Genomic DNA, 19,375 nt, shown 5'->3' with positions numbered 1-19,375 from the left:
CATCACATAATGCCGCAGAATTTGGAGTAATAAATAGGATTTTCAATTAATTAACTGGATTATTAAAGAAATTAATTGTGGACGCAAATGAAAAAAGAGAAAAGAAACTACAAATTAAAGAACCAGTTTAAAAATACTTATACCAAAAGTCTCAATTTAAGAAAAGAAATCAAAGATCGAGGTGCGATTTTCTATACTGGTGAGTTAAAAAAAAATAAACTATAATTTATTTAAAAAAAAGGAAAAAGAAACCCGCAACCTGATTTAATATGTATTTAAATCAAAAGTACGTAAATTTCTTATACTTTGATGTGTATTTTGAATTTTACACATCAAGGCTAAAATAATAGTTGACCTTGTGATCTGTGAGAATATATAGAAGATTCTCATGACAGAAAGTACAAAGTATTTCTTGTAATGTAGGTTATATATATGTATACTAAAACTGAGGAAGATGAGCTCAGCAGACTTGGGGCATTCGATATAAATATTCAAGACCCTTTTTTTTTATATATCTTGTTCCTTCTCTTTCGTTCAACCCGAAAGGATCAAGTTTTCATTGCTTTTTGCTTCCTCGTGGAGGAAGCTATGTAGTCCTTTCGTTTATAAACTTTTTAAAAATGGTGAAAACAAATTTTCCTCTATATAGAAACATGTTATATGAGATCCTGATCAATTGTCCGGATGTATGTATGTGTGTGTGTGTGTGTGTGTGTGTGTATGTGTGTGTGGATCGTTTTTGTGAACACGATATCTTTAACAGGTTTTAATGGATTTGGATAAAATTTGGTAGGCTTATTTAACACATTAATCTCTCAAAAATGACGAGAGGATTTTTAAAAATACCCCAAAAAAAAAATTTTATCGTCTTTTTTCCAAAAATTTTTTTTTAATTGAAAAAATTTTTAAATCGAAAAATTTAAGGTAATATATAATATAATCGTCTTCTTTATGTCAAGATGAATCGATTGATATATATAAAGTATAGATTTGATTGAAATTTAAAGAATTAAAGAAAGTTAAAAAATCAAAAATTCTCATTTTAGCTAAAAAATGATGTGTTTATTTAAATTCATGTTTATATATGAAATAATTTTATTCCCTGCATTGAAACGAATTGGTTGGTATATATAAAGTATAGATTTGATTTAAAATTTGAGAATTAATAAAAATTGAAAAATCGAAAATTCATATTTTAGCTAAAAAATTTTGTGTTTTTTTTAAATTCAAGTTGATGAATAAAATAATTGTATTCCTTGCATTAAAACGAATCGATTCGTATATATAAAGTTTATGTTACACTCAAAATTAATTAAAATTTTCTTTATTTTTCAAAAAATTTAATTAATTTAAAACATTTTTAACTCGAAATTTTTTAAATCAATCAATTGAATTGGACAAATTCATTGCTTCCTTCACGAGGAAGCGAATTTTTTGCTTCACACAATGAGGAAGCATAATGTTTATGAAATAAACATAAAGGACCCCCTCCTTGTTTTCATTCGTCATGATCCCCGTCAGATCTTAGATCATCCAATATAATACACTGTGTATATTACTCAAACTTCCCGTTTTCTCTAAATTCTGCGCGGTTTTATTTTTTTATATTTTTATTTTTTTTTTTCTTCAATTTTTATTTTTTATCTATTAGTAATTTTTATTTTCAATCTGAATCAGTGCGAAAAGTAAATCTCATATATTCAAAAGTTAAATTTTAATTGTATCTGAATCAAATGAAATTTTCCTGATTTTTCAGTGTCGAAATCGATTCAAACATGTAACTGAAAATATTACACTATTAATGAGAGATTAGTAGATTTTTCACTGATTCAGATCGAGGAAATTATTCGAATTCAGTAATTTTAAATTTCTTCAAATAAAAAAAAAATGGGACTTATAAATATTCTTCAAATTAGACTTTTCGGAATTTTTTTAATGCCTAAAAAATATCGAATTTTTATTTAGCAGAATTTTATAAAGTATATTTTATAATGAGCCAGATCGAAGAATTTCTATTTAACGAAATTCTGATTTAATTCAATTAAATTTAATTTCTATTTAATTTCATTTTTAACTGGTTTTTTGTATAGCAGATTTTCTAATGAATCGAATATTCAAATTTTTATTAAGCAGAATTTATGTCTAGTAAAATTTTCAGAAAAAATAAGTTTTATTTAACAGAATTGTTCCTTTATCGAATTTCTATTTATCTAATTATTCATTTGACAATATTTTTTATTAATGATTCACAATTAACTTAATTTCCATTTTAAAAAATTCTTATTTAACAAAACTTTTATTTGTTTACAAATTTTTCGATAATTAAAAATTCGATAATTTTTAATTCGGTACTAAACAAATTCCGTCAGGTTTAATTTATAAATATTTATTAATAACAATATTAATTGATAGTAATTTTTGTTAATAACAATATTAATTGATACTAATATTTGTTAATAACAATATTAATTGATAACAATATTTGTTAATAATAATATTATAATTGTAATATATAATTTTTTGTTTTATTTACTAATTATTATTTATTTTTATTATTTATTTATAGTACATACTTTTCGGTTTCGGACGTAGTTCTGATTTACATATTTTCGTATTAACTATAATTATTATAATTTGAAGAGTCGCGAGCAGTATTCCATAAAAATCATTATTTAGAATTTTCTTTTTTCAGCTATTATATTAGATAATATAATTATTTTTTAGACAAATTTTCATTTTTCGAATTGTCATATGACAGAATTTCTTTTTAAACAAATTTTTACTCTACAAAATTTTTAGGTACCGAATTTTTATTTGTCGGAATGTTAATTTATCATAATTCTCGTTCAACAGAATTTAAAGAGATTCGAATTTTTAAATATCAGAATTTCCAATTCAACAAATCTTAATTTGTCCGAATTTTTGTTTATACAAATTATTATTTAATAGAATCTTTTATTTGTCCGAAATTGCAAATAAACAAATAAAAAAATCGATGAAATAATTTCGGTGCCATTTTAAAAATTGACTAAAAATCAGAAATTATTAGTAAATTTTAAAAATCGCGCTTTCTGTTGATTTTTTATTTGGTTATTTCCAATTTCGGATAAAGATTCATCGTTTTAAAAATTCTGTCAACAATTCGTGCAAGTAAAAAATTCTGAAAAATGAAAACTTTATGAATTGAACATTCTAAAATTTACAAAATTCGAATCACTTAAAATTCACTTGATTGAGAATTATGCTAAATTAAAATTCGGTTAAATTATAGAATTGTTCTAAATAAAAATTTGGACAACAAGAACTGTGAAATAAAAATTTCAATAAGAAAAAATTCTTGAAATAAAAATTCAGCTAAATAAAAATTTGATACCAAACAATTCTGTTAAGAAAAATTCATTTAAAAATAAATTCTGTTTGATAATTCGAAAAATAAAAATTCGTATAAAAAAAATAAAAAAATCTTGAAAAAAAATTAAAATCTTGAAAATAAAAATTCAAAAAATGATTTTTACGGAATAATCATGCGTTTCGAAGAGTCTTATCAAAGAATAAGAATTCTATTGTTATTTCTAACTGAAAACCGAAATTTTCGAGGCCATTTCGAAAAATTTGTTTGCACAGTTTTTCCACCATTTTTCACATCCTGTTTCTCCTTCATGTATCACTGATTTTCTTCAGCCTACCCCATCTTCCCCCACTTGGTCCAAATTCTTTTTGTCTCATTATCCAGATGTGCAAATCTTTTTTTTTTTCTATTCCTATTTTTCTATTCTTTCTACAACCTGTTTTTTTTGCGCCCTTCCGCTGAAGTCTATACCTTCTTTTCGATTTTCTTCACTTCCCCCTCTCTGTCTCTCTTTTTCAGCATCCACCCACAATATTCTCTCTTTCCTTTTCAAATCTCTCGTTTTCTCTCTCTTCATCTCTAAACCTGATCCCCATAGTGGGGGAGTAACTGACAGCTCAGATAAAAGAAATCTTCGTAGTGGGAGTATTGGAGTGGTGGTAAAAGAAGGCAGAAACTCATCTTCAAGAGGGCGGGGTTCCCGAGATGAGACAGGAGCCATTCCTTCTAATAAGTCTGTCTCACCCCTGACAGATCGAGTCGTGCACCTTAACTTCAAACATCGCTCTTAAATCTTAGAAACATATTCTAAATATCTTTCAAAGATATAATAGTTACTTCTATTTTTTTTTTTTTTCTATTTTTTCCGGAAACAATTTTTTTTTTTGCGAAGAACAAAAAAATGATGCAAACACAGCCAATGAGTTTGCCGGGTATTCCAAGTGTTTATGTGATGGTGAATGATAGTTCAGGTATTCCACATAGCGGCGGAAGTTCAGCGAGTAATTCACCAAATCATTATGAGAGATTTTCACCACCAAGTCATTTAATGGATCTCAGCAATCCACAGGATCAAAGGCTTCTTCCAAGTTTACATCGTCAACATCACCACCTTCATCATCATCATCAACAGCAGCAGCAACAACAACAACAACAACAGCATAATCATCATAATAATCATCATTCTCTTTATCAAACGCAATCTAATTACATCACTTATCCAAATATTGTTGGTAACAAACGTTTTCAACAAATGAATAACGAAAGATTGATTTATGACAAAATTGATTGCGACCGGCGGCTACATTCATCACCGGAATTAATTTCCGATCATGGACATCGTGATCATGAAAATATTTATCTATCGCCATCACCACAAATGTATTCATCCGGCGAGGAAATGAATTCACAAATTCATGATCAATCTTATATTAACAATATCATTGAATTTAAACCCGAAGTCATTGATTTTAAAGAAGAGGAAGAAATAACGAATTTCAAGGAAGAAATACCAAATTTCAAAGAGGAAGAGGAAATTACAAATTTCAAGGAGAATAAAATGAGAAAAATTTTACCATCATCGTCGTCGTCGTCATCATCAACGAAGAATACATTTCCAACATCACGACCAACATCCGGTAAACGAAAACGTAAATACAGTGTTGATAATGATTCAGATGATGGTGATAATTCTTCATCATCATCAAGTAAATATAAAATAAGACGAAAGAATGGCGCAACATTTGAAGAAATTCAAAATCAACGAGTTATTGCCAATGTTAGAGAGAGACAGAGAACACAAAGTTTAAATCAAGCTTTCACTGATCTTAGAAAAAAAATACCAACAATGCCAAGTGATAAGCTCAGTAAAATACAAACATTGAGGCTTGCTGCCAGGTACATCGAATTTCTTTCAACGGTTGCACAATGTCCTGCTGATAATTTGGAAGGATTAGATGAAGGTAAGAACAAAAATTATTTAAAATTAATTTGTATTTATTCTTTTTTTTTATTAAAAAAGTATAAATAAACCATAAATTGTGCGTGTGGAAACATTTTTTCTAATTTCTATTTGTAAATAGTAGTTTTTGGAAGATGCACTTGATTTTAAAAACAAAAACTATTTATCCTCTATAATGTAATTAAAGACCTCCATAGTGGATTCTCGTAAATTTAGGAAGCTGGACCCGACGATTGAATAGGGCCTCTCGTATAACTCTTATCATTCACGAGTGTTTTGCTCTAAATTTTTTTAGAATAGTCCATTCAATTTTTTTCAAAAGCCTTTCAAGAACTTTACATTAAACATTCCATTAATCATTTTATCCCCAATTTCGAAATTTATCAAACTACTTTTTTTTTTTTAATTTTCACCAAAAAAAAACTGCAATTAAAAAAACATAATTACAAAAAAAGAATTCTCCTTTTTGTTTTTGTAAGACATAAATCCATGTGGTAGCCATCTCGTTAATTCCATTTCTCCGTCAACGGTTGACGTGTTACAAGCAAAGAAAATTTCAAATCTTTTTTTATTTTGCTATTTTTTTTTGCGCTAATATTTTAATAGTAAAAAAAAGGAAATCTTTCAAAAATTGCTTCAAAAAACAATTAAAATTTATTTTCCTTTTAGTGAAAAAAGCATATCACTATTTTTCAGATCTAAAAAGAGCTTTTTTACGGATCGTGCGAGGTCACGAACATACTATTTCAAACACACAACAAACACAATTTATGGAGTCAATTCAAAATTAATGGTAAGATGTCACACTCATTTTTTATGATACAAATACATTAGGAAAAATAGTGTAATTTGCTTTTAAACTAAAAGGAAAATCAAATTTTTAACACAATATTGAGGGTGTACTATAATAAAAAAAAATTATTTTTTGAAAAAATATTTAATCATTCTTTTTTTTGACATAGGCGATTCCAATCAAAGAAATGCATTACATTTGGCAGCCAAAGAAATTGCATCAACCTCTTGTACTTACATTGCGCAGGAAAAAATTTCCTATGCATTCAGCGTTTGGAGAATGCAAGGTGAATGGAATGCTAATTTATAGAAGGCAAAAAAAAAAAAATTGGTTTATGAAATAAATCTGGGAACGATGAACCATATTTGATCCAGTGATTACATTTTAACCATGAGGAACATTTCACGGATTCGCTGGTACGAAAACTTTTAAATGTCTCCAAAATTACATTTACGTGTAAATTTTTATTATTTCATATATATTAGTTTATAAGTAGAATATTATTAACTCTAAAGCCATTTTTTTTATTTTGAGCATATTTACTTTCACAATTATTCTTGTAATTTGCAATTTATTTATTTTTATGAGAATATTTTTTTATTAACACTAAACAAAATTCATTTAATACTATATTAACAATATTATTAAAAATGAAATTAAAAATTTAAATTTAAGCGAAATTTTTTACTTTTGTGAAAATAAAAGTAGAAACAATTTTGTGATTAATGATCTTTGACGATCAGATCAAATTACATTTACTATAAACGTGAGTTTTTAATATATGTAATTCTGATCACATTTTCTTTACTCGTTTAAAAAATAGCTTTTGGCAAAAAAATTTGCCCCTAAAAATCTTACAAACAGCTAAATAATCAAAAAATAAATGAAGAGAAAATAATAAAAAACAGAAATAAAAAATTACTTTTATCACTAAAATGATAGGGAAAATAAATTATTTTTTTTTCTATTTCTAAATATCATATTTTGAGTTATAAAAATGAAGGACTTGAAATTTTTGGGGGTAATAATGGCAAAGGAAAGATTTTATAAAGCGCGTGCCTATGGGGAATCCCCGTAGGAAATACCATGAATTTTAACAATGTCAAAACGGTAAATGGAAAGAGATTACTAAACTGAAAATAACAGGTATATATTTGAATTTTAATCCCAACAGCTCTTGAGAGTAAAATAGGATACCTTTAAGTTAAATTTACGATTTGTGATTATATTGCATGGCTTTTAAGAATACTATATATACCAACCAGAAAATATTGGTTGCCTTTTACAATACACGATCTCTTCACCATTTATTGCACTGTGACCGTATACCAGTAAATTCAGGATTAGACATCAAAATAATCTCCCCCAAAAGCTCTAAAAGTGGGTTTTTCCCTGACGAAAATTCGCAAAAAAAAAGAGAGAGAGAGAAGTGACCTACCTGTAGTTTTTCACCTATTTAAAAATTTTTTTTCTAGGGAATTTCCCATTTATGAAAAATAAAAAAAATGGAAGAGTTTTATAAAAAAAGGATTTATAATTTAATTTTTAAGAATTATTTCAGAAAGGAAAAAATTAATTTTTTAATAATGTTTGTTCTGTGAAAAAAATTAATTTTTCTAAATTTTGTTTTGTAACAAAATAATTATAATTTTTTTAAAAATTTGTCCTGTAAAAAATTATAATTTAATTTTTAAAAATATTTCTTCTTTAAAAGAAGAAAAAAATTAATTTATTTTATAAAAATGTTTCTTCTGTGAAAAAAAAGAAATTATTAATTTTTCTAAATTTTGTTCTATAAAAAAATAATTTTAATTTTTAAAGAATTTCTCTTTTGAAAAAAATTTGTAATTTGATTTAAAAAATTTGTTCTTCAAAAGAAAAAATTTCATTTTTTAAAAATGTTTAAAAAAAATTAATTTTGTTTATTAAAAAAATAAAATTTTTGTAAATATTTCTCCGGGAAAAGAAAATTATAATTTAATTTTTTAATGTTTCTTCTGTAAAAAAAAAACTTTAGTTGTTTTTTGTTTACAATATTTTTATTTTGTTACAAAAAAATTTACTTTAAACTAAAAGAGAATAGTGAAAAATGACATTAAAAAAAATGTTTTACGAGAGTTCTGAGGAGAAGAAAGTCTTTTGGATATTATAAAAAAGTGCATCTCTCTCTCTTTTTTTTTTGTTTTGGGGGTGGATGAGGGGGGTTTTTTGAGACTGATTATGTATGTATGGGTATATAAGACCTGTCTGTCATGAGATATGTGTTTACATATACGTTCACGCATATGCAGTGTAACCAGGCGAAGGCGAGCGTGTGAATATTTCGGATGGAGTTAGTTATTTTAATCCAGCCAAAGCAAACTCTCTAGCTGCGTTTTACTCGCTTAACGAAGACACGCTGCGTTAAAGTCTCGGACTGTCTTTATTGCGGTAGTGAATCTTCGGGAAAAAAACACCGATTCCTTCTCCCTTCAGTAATTTTTTTTTTCTTTTTTTTTTTATTTTCATTTTCGAATGTGCCTCGCCACACAATCTTCATCTCTTCCCCCCCATTGTATAGTAGAAATTCAAAATTATAAAAAAAAAAAATTTTTTCTTTACTTTGGCAATTCGAATATTAAAAAAATAATTAATTTTCACTAAAATATTTCTTAGAAATTAATTTTATGAAAAATTTTTGTTTTTAAATATTGAGCTTAGAAAAATAAATTTATTATTTTAAATATTATTTTTGTTTCGAAAATAACGAAAATTTGAAAATTATTTTAAAACACTTGAAATAATATTGACTTTAGAAATATTATATAAACCTGCTCATATATTCTCAGGATTATTAATTTTCATTTTTCTAAAATTTTTTGATAATGATGAATTTTTATTTAACTTTGAAAAATAAAATTAGGGAAAGGATTTTTTTTTTTCTAAAAGAAAAATGAAATTGACTAATTAAGTAGTATGAGCATCCGTTGTAAAAATATGAGAATGATATGTGTGTGGTAGTCATAGAAGGGAAGAGAAAAAATGTCAAAACGACACTAACAGCAGCTGTCGAGGTCTATATAGAAGAGACAAGGGATCGTTAAAAGAAACCAAGGCCAATTTGACCTTAGGATTCACGATTCCTTTAATTATTTTCGTCAAATTTAAAATGACATTCAAATATATTTCAAGTTCTTTTTGCAAAAAACCAAACTCAAAATTAAAACACTATTTTTTATTTTTATCACTTCATTTATTATTATCGATGAAAATCACTAAATATTATTTTAATATTCAATGATAATTTAATTATCAATTTACCTTCTTAATTATTATAAAATTTTAAACGAGTAATTGAAATTTAATAAAAAAAAACTGACGTTGAATGCCAAATATGTGAGAAAAATTAAAAAATATAAAGACAAATTATTATATATAAGCTATCGCGAATAAGACTATATAATAATAGTAATAATAAAAAAAATTTCTAAAAAGAAATTTTCATCACCCTCGACTGTTTTAAAAACAAAAATAATTATTAATTTACGAAATAATGCTATGAGTGTTTGTTTTTCACCTTCAGCCATACAGCAAATCTGCCAAAGTTTTATCATTATTCTTTGTATGTAAATGATTAATTTTCACCATACTTTGAAAAATAATTTTAATTTGTATATTTTACTATTATATTTGTATACAAAGGATTACTGTATATTTTTTTTGAGGGAATAGTATTATATTACCTTTAATTTTTAAGAACAATTTATTTTATATTAAATAAATAGATTTGTACTTAAAATAGAGTGATATTAAAATAAAGTCACAAGATCATTGTCCGTATAATAATATTTTTGAAAAAAAAGAAAAAAGAGAAATGGAAAAAAAAAATTTTTTTGAAAAAAAAGCATAATAAGTGATTTTAACTGACTATATTGATCTGTGACTTTTTTTGTACATAATAATTAAAGCATAATTAAGTAATTTTAAGTGATAGCACATTAAGTACTTCATTCCTATATTTTTAATGATTGTACAGTATTTTTATATTTTCACTGAAATTGTTTTAATAAAAAGAAAAATGCTTCCAAATATATATGATGATTTTTTATTATTGTCTTTATCCTTCCTTCCTGTTGTATAAAATATATAATATTTAATTTGTGATTTTCTTTATATATATAACTATATAATAAAAATCTATTATTTCCATGTGTTTAATTTTTAATGAATTTTCAAATAGTAATAAACTCTCGTTTGTTTGGTATCTGTAAACATAATTTTAGAACTTACAACATCAATGCGTTAATGACGATCATTATTAAAGCGTCGTTAACATTATTACTACGTCTGTTGACATCATTTAACGTACAATATTTAAAAATTTTAACACTACTACAATTTTTTCATTATATATATACGTAGAAAAAAAAAATATTTGTCTCTGGGGCAAAATAAATATTTTTTTTTAATAAATTTTATTTGGTTCAAATAATTTTATTTACGTCAAATAAAATTTTATTTATGACAAACAAAATTTTATTATTTAAAAATTAAAAAAAAATTTGAATTATAATTTACTTATTGTTAAAAATCTCCTTTGAATAATACAATTTTAAAGTAAATAATATAAGTATATTTGTCTCAGAAAATATAATTATATTTTTTGTATTATAATTTTTTCAAACAAAAATTTTGTTTGGCATAAACATTTTATTTGTATAAATAAATAAATTTTTGTTTGGCATAAACATTTTATTTGTATAAATAAATAAATTTTTGTTTGGCATAAACATTTTTATTTGTATAAATAAATAAAATTTGGTTTCGCATAAAATTTTATTTGGCAATAAAATTATTTGCACCAAATAAATTTATTTGAAAAAAAATATTTATTTTTTTTATAATAAATAATAAAAATATATTTAGATAGATTTATTTCCTTCATTTGTGTACTTATTACAAAGTTTTACAAATTTTTTTTCCGTAAACTTAAAAAAACTAACACTGAATAAAAATTATAATACAAAAAGTAATTTACAAAATTAAAATACAAAATTAAAGTATAAAATATAAAATTACAAAAACAATTAGATTAATAAAAATATTATTTTCCGTTCAAACCCGAAAGGCATGAACTATATGAATAATAAATAATAAAAATATTTATTATTTAAAATTTAGACAAAAATATTTTTTTTTTTCTAGTAAATAAAATTTTATTTATCCCAAATAAAATTTTTAATAATAAGTTTTAATCCAAATTTCTTTTTGTTTTTAATTGACATTTTAAACAAATGCCAAGATTATATTCTTAAATTTAGAATATCGTTCACTTTTCGGTGTGTTATTAATTATTACATTTTTTTTTAATGTAGGTATATATGAGACTTTGGAAGTGCGGTCATGGATCGTAGAAATTGGGAAAGATGGATTCATGGGAATAGTAAAAAGATCGTAAATGAAATGAAAATAGATACTTAATAAAATTCATTTTACTGGATTAATATTGCCACTTCAGTGAGTGGGTGGATCAACAAGTCGAGTTACGCTTCATAGATCATTCATGGCAGTAACATGGGACACTTAAACTCTATAATAATTATTTGCCCGATTTCAAATAAAGTCTTTGAACTCATTTTTTTTCTCTTATTCTCTTTTTTTGTTAACTCTATTTTTTTTCTCGAAAAGATGTATTAAAAAAAAAAGTTAAAATTAAAAAATTTCGGCTAAATCACGCGGAATTAAAATTATAAATAGAGAGTAAATTCAAATTTCCAGGGGAAAAGGGGGCAAAAATGCAATTAAGAAAAAAAATTAAAAATAATTGTTAAAATTGACTGTAAATTTAAATTTCCAAGGGAAAAAAGAGACAAAAATGCAATTAAGAAAAAAAATTAAAAATAATTGTTAAAATTGACTGTAAATTTAAATTTCCAAGGAAAAAGAGACAAAAATGCAATTAAGAAAAAAAATTAAAAATAATTGTTAAAATTGACAGTGAATTAAAATTTCCAGCGGAAAAAAAGCAAAAATTAAAAAGAATTGTTATAGTTAAAATTGACAGTAAATTCAAATTTCCAGCGGAAAAAAGGAGGAAGAAATGAAATTAAAAAAAAAAAATTAATTTTGGGAAAAAAATGCATTGTACGAAAATAAAAATAAATCTTTTCTCGGTCCGGGGTCTATGTTTAGTTTAGGTGGATTTCTTGGATTTCTGAGGGTGCAAAACCGGGATATGTAGAACAAGACAGGTTCTTCAAGTGTTTTACATTTTACGATCAGTATAAGCGTGCGGGTGAAACGGCAGCTCTCATTTTCCTCGCGTTTGTTGGCGATTTAGATGACTGCTTCTGTTTTCGTGAATAGGAAGAAAAGGGAGGGCTTTAAAATATACACAACAGTATTTATGTCTAAAATTGCTTTTGTTCTCGGACCGCACATTTTTCCAAAAAAATTAACAAAAATAACTAAATAATACTATTTTATTTTAATAACCTAAATAAAAAAAAATTTAGTTTATTTTTCTCCAGAGAAGAAAAAACACATGTTTTTGAAAAAAATATTATTATAAAAATATATTATATATTTTTTTGACTTATCTCTTGCCCAGAAAGGTCAATATTTCTTTTTGTTTTTTTAAACTCATATAAGCTTCTTCCTGTTTTTTATGTGTATTTCTTGTGAGTCTGAGACTGCCTTTTTTTTAATGTATCAGAAGCTCATTAAATTTCTAAAATGAAATTTTAACGATACAGTCGAAAATTTTTCTCATACAATGTTAAAAATGACAAATAGATTTTACAGGGACTTTTTTTTAAATTATACAAATAGTCGTCAGAGCGCAGTCACATATTTGTTTCACGTCAGGAAATGAAATGTAAAATGATTCCCCGTAAAACGAATTGAAGGGTCTTTAAATTGCCTTCAAAAGATTTGTTACCTCGCGTGTAACTAGACTCCAAAAGAAACTATTGATACTTCCGGTTTCATCTCGAAAAATCTCCTTTGATGTTCAAACTCTTTTAATAAATTTAATATAAAAAATCAATATTTTTAAGCTGAAAAAATTAAAAAAGGAAATACAATTTTACGATCGAGGAGGTACTTTTACAAAGTTGTATTTTTTTTTTAAGGAAAAAATTTTTAAATTAAGTAAACATATTAATTATGTATATTTCTATATATGCAGTTGGTTGTAAAATTATTTTACGATTTTCGGAAACGGTGAGCTTTTGAATTTATATATTTTTCTTTTTTTTTCAAGGGAAGGAGTTCTGATGTCATTGTGCATCGTAAATTCGATGCCGACATCCTGTGGAAAGGACATGTGGATCTTATTTGCTCAAGATCCTGGCGCCTGGCTGATGATTTACATGGAGTAGGCGTGTGTGACACTAAATAAGGTATAAAAGCTACTGTGTTACATAACTCGTAAAAATTGACGTAACGAGACCAAAAAGAGGAACAAGAAATAAAGAATTATCCTCGAGATAAATATATGGAGGGAGAGAGAAAGACGAACTTCCGTGTTATTCCCTGGACGAATAAATTGCTGTTTGATTCTTTTGTGGGATGTTTGTGCAGATTAAAGTTGTTCCTTCGCGCCACATCAACGCACAGAGTGAATATGAGATTTTCCTATTCGTTTCTTTTTTCTCGAGATAACAGATGCGACATGTTCTTCTTTTTCAACGCGATGCATCTCGGGAATTAGGAGAAAGATCTATTGCACCAGAAGGCTGTGGTTTTAATTGCCTTTTCGAAAAATAGGGAAAATAAATTTTTCAAAATGTTCTTTTCTTGACACTCGTTTTCTTTTTATATATTTCTTATTCTATTTTTTATCATTAATTCTTCTTTCTTGTTTCCTCTTTTTGTTACTCTTCATTTTTCTTCACTTTTTTTTTTTACTATGATATTCAAATTTATTTATTTAGAAAAAAAAGTTTTAATAAATTTAAAATTTCCAAAATAATAAATTTTGAATTAAATACTAAAAGATATTTTAAAATAATTTAGAAATTTTTTTTATTTTAAACAAGTTACAATTTGTTAGAAATAAAATTTTTTCTTTATTAACAAATTGCAAAAAAAAAAAGGAATTTCTAATTTTTTGTAATAGATTTAATTTGTTGGAAACAAAATATTTGATTTAAATAAATTAAATTTGTCAAAAATAGAATTTTTAATTGATTAAATAAATTTAACGTTCATGAAATTTGAATTAAATATTTTTTAATTCGATTTTTTAAAAATATTTCTAGTAGAAATCTCAAAATTCAAATTTAAAATTCAAATAAAGAAAAAATGAAAATTTCCTAAAAATTCTTAAAATTAAAAACTACAAAATAATTTATTAAAAAAGATTTAATTTGTTGGAAACAAAAAATTTGATTTACATAAATTAAATTTGTTAAAAATAGAATTTCTAACTGATTAAAAAAAATTTTATTTTCATTCATAGAATTTGAATTAAATAATTTTTAATTCGACTTTAAAAAAATATTTCTTGTTTCGTTAAATTTGTAGACACGCTCGAAATACAAATTTCAAACCTAGATTTCTTTGTATATTTCTTATTCTTTTTTTATCATAACATATTTCTTCTTTTTTGTTCCCTCTTTTTGTTATTCTTAAAATATTTTAATTTTTTTTTTTACTATATAACATTCAAATTTAAAATTAAAATAAATTAAAAATTAAATTTTCCCAAAAAATTGATTCTAAATTAGATACTAAAAAATATTTTAAAATTATTTACAAAAATTATTTTTTTTTTTAATAATAAACAAGTTATAAAATTAGAAACAAAAAATTTTAATTTATTAAACAAATTAAAAAAATGGAATTCTTAATTTATCAAAACAGATTTAATTTATGTAGATTTTTGATTCAAATAAATTAAATTTTGTTGAAAATAGAATTTCTAATTGATTAAATAATTTTTAATTCGACTTTTTAAAAATATTTCTAATAAAAATTTTGCCTGAAATACAAAATTTCTAACCTAGATTTAGGCTATATTAGAGCTAATTGATTCTACGACGTTCAAATATAAACAAAGTTAGACGTTTAGAGTATATAGTGTAAAAGAGGAAGGAAGACAATCTGAAAACGAATCACAGGATGCATCCTTCCTCGCGAACAAACATGAACAACGATTCATTCAGAACGAAATTCTAACAGTTTATCGCTGGTTTATCGCACTATATAGCTCTCGTGAATCTTGGTAAACTGTTTTATTTCGTCTTATAAGAATAGTCAAAACGTCTTTTTAAACTATAGAAAATTAAATAAATTAAAAAAAAGCATTTGAAAAAAAAGGCAAAAAATTACAATTTATTACACAATAAAGTCAGAAATTAGAGAAAAAAAACCATTCTTTTTTTTTAGAATAATATATTCTAAGCAAATAAATGTATTTTGCACGGTTTACATATCTGTAACGTACATACCTTTCTATTTACAATATTGGACAGTAAATTAAAACGTATTTTTTTAAAAAATATTTTTGTTCCATAATACGCATAACTTTACATTTCATATATCAATATATGAAACATAACTTATTAATAAAAAAAAAAAATGCAATTTTCCAAAAAGAATTTTTTCGTATAATAAAATAAACAAAACTATTACACAATTTATGTATGTGTGAAAAATTCTAAATTTTTGTATATTTAAAATTAAGAAAAAAAGATTTTTGGAAAATTACTATACTTAATATAATATAAAAAAAAAATATTACAATATTTAAAAACAACGAATTTTATTTAAAAACAAATATTAATTTAAAACTCATTTAATATAACTAACCCCTTTTTTTTATTTCTACAATTCTTTTTTCTGTAAACTTTTAGATATTGTTTAACAAAAATGATAAATTATATTATTTATACAAAATCGAAAAAAATGACTTCTTTTTGTTGCAAAAAAAAACATTTTCTCTGATATGATTTTTGAAAAATCGTAACTTAAATAATTGAAAAAAAAAAATATTTTCATCAGGTAACATAGAAAAGCTCAAATATAATTTAAAGAGAAAAAAAATGTATTATTCTCTATAAATTTAAATCTACTGACTAATATTGTTTATAAGTAGAAATAAAGAAGCTCACATGATTTTTTTTTTTAGTCAGTAATATGTTGCGACTACATATATATGCAAAAAACACAATGAGGAATTTCAAATCGAGTAAATTTTTTTTTTTCGTATTCTATTATAAACATTCTGTTAAAAAGTGTCTTTTTTTTATAAATATTCTAAGAACCCACACAAATATTGGAAAAATATTATTTCTCTTTATATGGAATGAAAATTCTGAAAAACATTTACTCGAATCAAAATCTCAACGCAATTTCTTAATTTAAGATTGTAATTTTTTAATGGGCAAAATGTAAAAGAATTTGCTCATTTAAAAATTTTGATGAGAATTTCTTAAATTAAAAATACTACAAGTATAATACATTTTTGTGTTTAAAAAAAAAAAATCAACAAGATCGCGCACCGAGATATAAATAATTCGACGTTTCATTTTTTATTGATGTAATTTAACTTAATGAACATTTTTTTTATTTTTTATCTCGTTTATTTACACTTTTGTTTTCTAACTATATATATATATATGTGATGATTATCATGTTATCTCTACGCGAACTCTTTTTGTGTAATTAATTTTATTGGCACTTTATGAACCGAAACTATATATATATATATATATATATATATAATTCGGAATGAAATGAAAAAATTGGTAAAGAATGTGCGTACAATAGTGAAATATATTTGAAAATTCATGGAAATGAAAAAAAGCTAAGATTTATTTATATTATTTATATTATTATTATTATATTATATATTAACTATAAACCTGAGCTTTTAATTGTATATAAGGAAATATGTAGAGAAGCTCATAAAAGGGAAGAAAATACGTTTAAAAAAATCACTCATCTCGCAGTTTTCTTATATTGAAAAGCTGCATATTAACTCAAAAAACAAAAATACTGTGGAAGCTCAAACTCTCAAATGTGATTATAAATAGTTTTCAAATAAATATATTTTCTAAGAAAATTTAAAAGAGAGAAACGATAAAGAGAAAAAAAAGCCGATGTGTGTGAAAAAAGAATTAAATGCGAGAAAATTGACTTATTTTTTTTTTTTTAGAGCACGATATCATCAAAACACGCCTAATCCTAAATTTCTCATATACAAAAAATGATTACTAATATTATATCATACTGAAAAATTTTGACTTCTCGATACGCAAGTCTCTCTCTACAAAAAAGAAAAAAAAAATTGTTTCTCTCTGGACAGTCAATCATCAATATTGACGGAAGTCTTGAGAAATATTTCATTCAAAAAAGTTTCTTTTTTTTTAGTCTTCCGCGAATGCGTCGATCACTAGCGTCTTACGCTTGAAAATATATTTATATATTTTTATATATTATATAGTAAACCTACCAGTCATAAATTGATAAAAGTGTCTTTCTATTCCAGTGCAATATTCCTTAAAACATACTTGACAACATAGGCAAATGCTGCAAATCCAATAACAACAACGAGATTCGTGATGGCACTGTGCAATGGACTTTGATCGATTTGAAATTGATCTCTAATCAATGACGAGACCTCTGAAGATGTCAATTGATGCCTGGCTTGTTTTTCCAATTCTTTTTGACGTTCAAGTTCTTTTTTAATATCCTGTAAGTAAAAAAAAAAATCAGTAAATACAAAAAAGAAAATTTATTTTAAATTAATTTTTTTTTTACGAAGCTGAAGTACGGCAACGTTTATGTTAAATTATTTTTAAAGAAATAATTTTTTTAGAATTAAAAATTCTATAATTTTTCACATACAAAAAATTATTTTTTGTAGTTTTCAGTAATCAATTGTAAAAAAAAATATTTTTTAGGCAAAAAATTATTTCTTTAAAAATCATTTAACATAAACGTTGCGTGCTTGGTATTTTTTAAAAATAATTATAAATTAATTATAATTATAATCTTACCGAAACTGTTTCGGGGAATAATTCACAAAATATTTTATCTTTCAAATTATATTCTAAACTTTGGGCAGCCAGATGTTTTTTTTCATAGTCTGTTGTTGTTATACTCCCCAACGTTGGACTGTTTTCAATCTGTAATTTTGATAAAAAAAAATTTATTTATTTATTTTTTTTAATCTTATTAAATTCTTTTTAATTCTCACCATGAAACTTAATAATCCGGTAAGAATGGTCGATACACTCCAAGCAGGATTCCACGTATCAGGATGAAAATCTGATATCGAGAGACAAAGTTTTGTGTTTACTTTGAATCTTCCGTTTGGAGTGGTCATGTAAATACTTGGTGGCTGAAATGGAAATTCTCCGGGAAAAATGAGCTTCCCATGATAAAATCCACCATCATATGGTGTATTTTCTGGTCCTTTTACTACATAATGCCTGAAAATGTTAAATATTAATATTTCGTTTACAGGAAATTAGAATAAAAAAAATTATCTCAATTACTTACCATTCTAAAATATTCGATGGTACTGGTTCGGCTAAAACATAGGGAACTGGGTCGTTTTTAAGTCGCATGTAATCTTGTTTTAATCTTGCAGTTGCACTATTAGGTTTTTTGTTCATCCTGGCCATGTTTACAAATTTTTTCCCCTAATTATTTTAATTAAATATCTTTTTTTTTTCAATTTATGACTTGAATATTATAACTGAATGAAAATTGACCCACCTCCGCAGTGAAAAAGAGGTTAAAATTTCTTATAACTTATTTCAAGATAATAGAAATATAATGTTAATGTATTGAATAAATCATGAAAAATCAGGAAAATAATAACCTTTTTTTGGATAATTGGGAATAAATAAAGCCAATAAACTGACTTTTAGATAATTAGAAATTTGCACCACGTCAGTCTTTTGGAATATGTGTGTTGTTGTTGTTATTCTTCTTCTTGTCACAAGTCAATAACTTTAAACTAATATTGATGATTAAATGTTGAATATAATTATCGTAAAAATAGAAACTATGAAATATTAAAAAAGATTCACGCGATTTTTGTTTTCGAATTGCACGCTTAGAGATGTTTGACAGACGTTTTTTAATGAGGAAAAACATATGACGAATTCGTGATTTGTGATGTCATTTTCTCAGTCGGTAAAGATTTTTTTCTTTTTTCATTTGGATTTTTTTTTTAATTTTAACTGTTTATTTTTTTATTGTAAATATAATAATGACTAATTTTACAAGTATGTAGAATTAAATAAAAGAAATTGAAATCAGTTTCAATATATTT

The 19,375-nt window shown here is 24.5% G+C and overlaps 2 protein-coding genes across 3 annotated transcripts; one reads left to right on the top strand and one right to left on the bottom strand.

Annotated features, from left to right (window-relative positions):
- The first annotated feature begins 4,024 nt into the window (after positions 1-4,024).
- On the top strand, positions 4,025-10,063 carry LOC127288543 (protein twist-like). Of its 2 annotated transcripts, XM_051316054.1 has the most exons (3): positions 4,025-5,310; positions 6,006-6,102; positions 6,272-6,415. In XM_051316054.1, exons 1-2 carry the CDS (start codon positions 4,251-4,253, stop codon positions 6,098-6,100), a joined length of 1,155 nt encoding a protein of 384 aa, XP_051172011.1. In that variant the 5' UTR covers positions 4,025-4,250; the 3' UTR covers positions 6,101-6,102; positions 6,272-6,415. The 2 variants fall into 2 exon arrangements, with proteins under 2 accessions (XP_051172011.1, XP_051172009.1); XM_051316052.1 differs by lacking the exon at positions 6,006-6,102 and having other exon boundaries at positions 4,027-5,310; positions 6,272-10,063.
- A 5,804-nt stretch (positions 10,064-15,867) lies between these two features.
- Positions 15,868-19,224, bottom strand: LOC127288549 (ubiquitin-conjugating enzyme E2 J2-like). The gene is made up of 4 exons (XM_051316064.1): positions 18,595-19,224; positions 18,290-18,524; positions 18,090-18,218; positions 15,868-17,782 (listed from the first exon to the last, which is right to left on the bottom strand). The coding sequence occupies exons 1-4, from the start codon at positions 18,717-18,719 to the stop codon at positions 17,570-17,572; spliced, it is 702 nt and encodes a 233-aa protein (XP_051172021.1). The 5' UTR covers positions 18,720-19,224; the 3' UTR covers positions 15,868-17,569.
- Between the last annotated feature and the right edge of the window lie 151 nt (positions 19,225-19,375).

Source organism: Leptopilina boulardi, unplaced genomic scaffold (genome assembly GCF_019393585.1).
Source record: "Leptopilina boulardi isolate dan_hultmark-lab unplaced genomic scaffold, ZJU_Lbou_2.1 LbouV2_392, whole genome shotgun sequence".
Lineage (NCBI taxonomy): Eukaryota > Metazoa > Arthropoda > Insecta > Hymenoptera > Figitidae > Leptopilina > Leptopilina boulardi.
The sequence above is the reverse complement of the archived record's forward strand: the minus strand, read 5'-3'. Positions and strand labels throughout refer to the sequence as shown.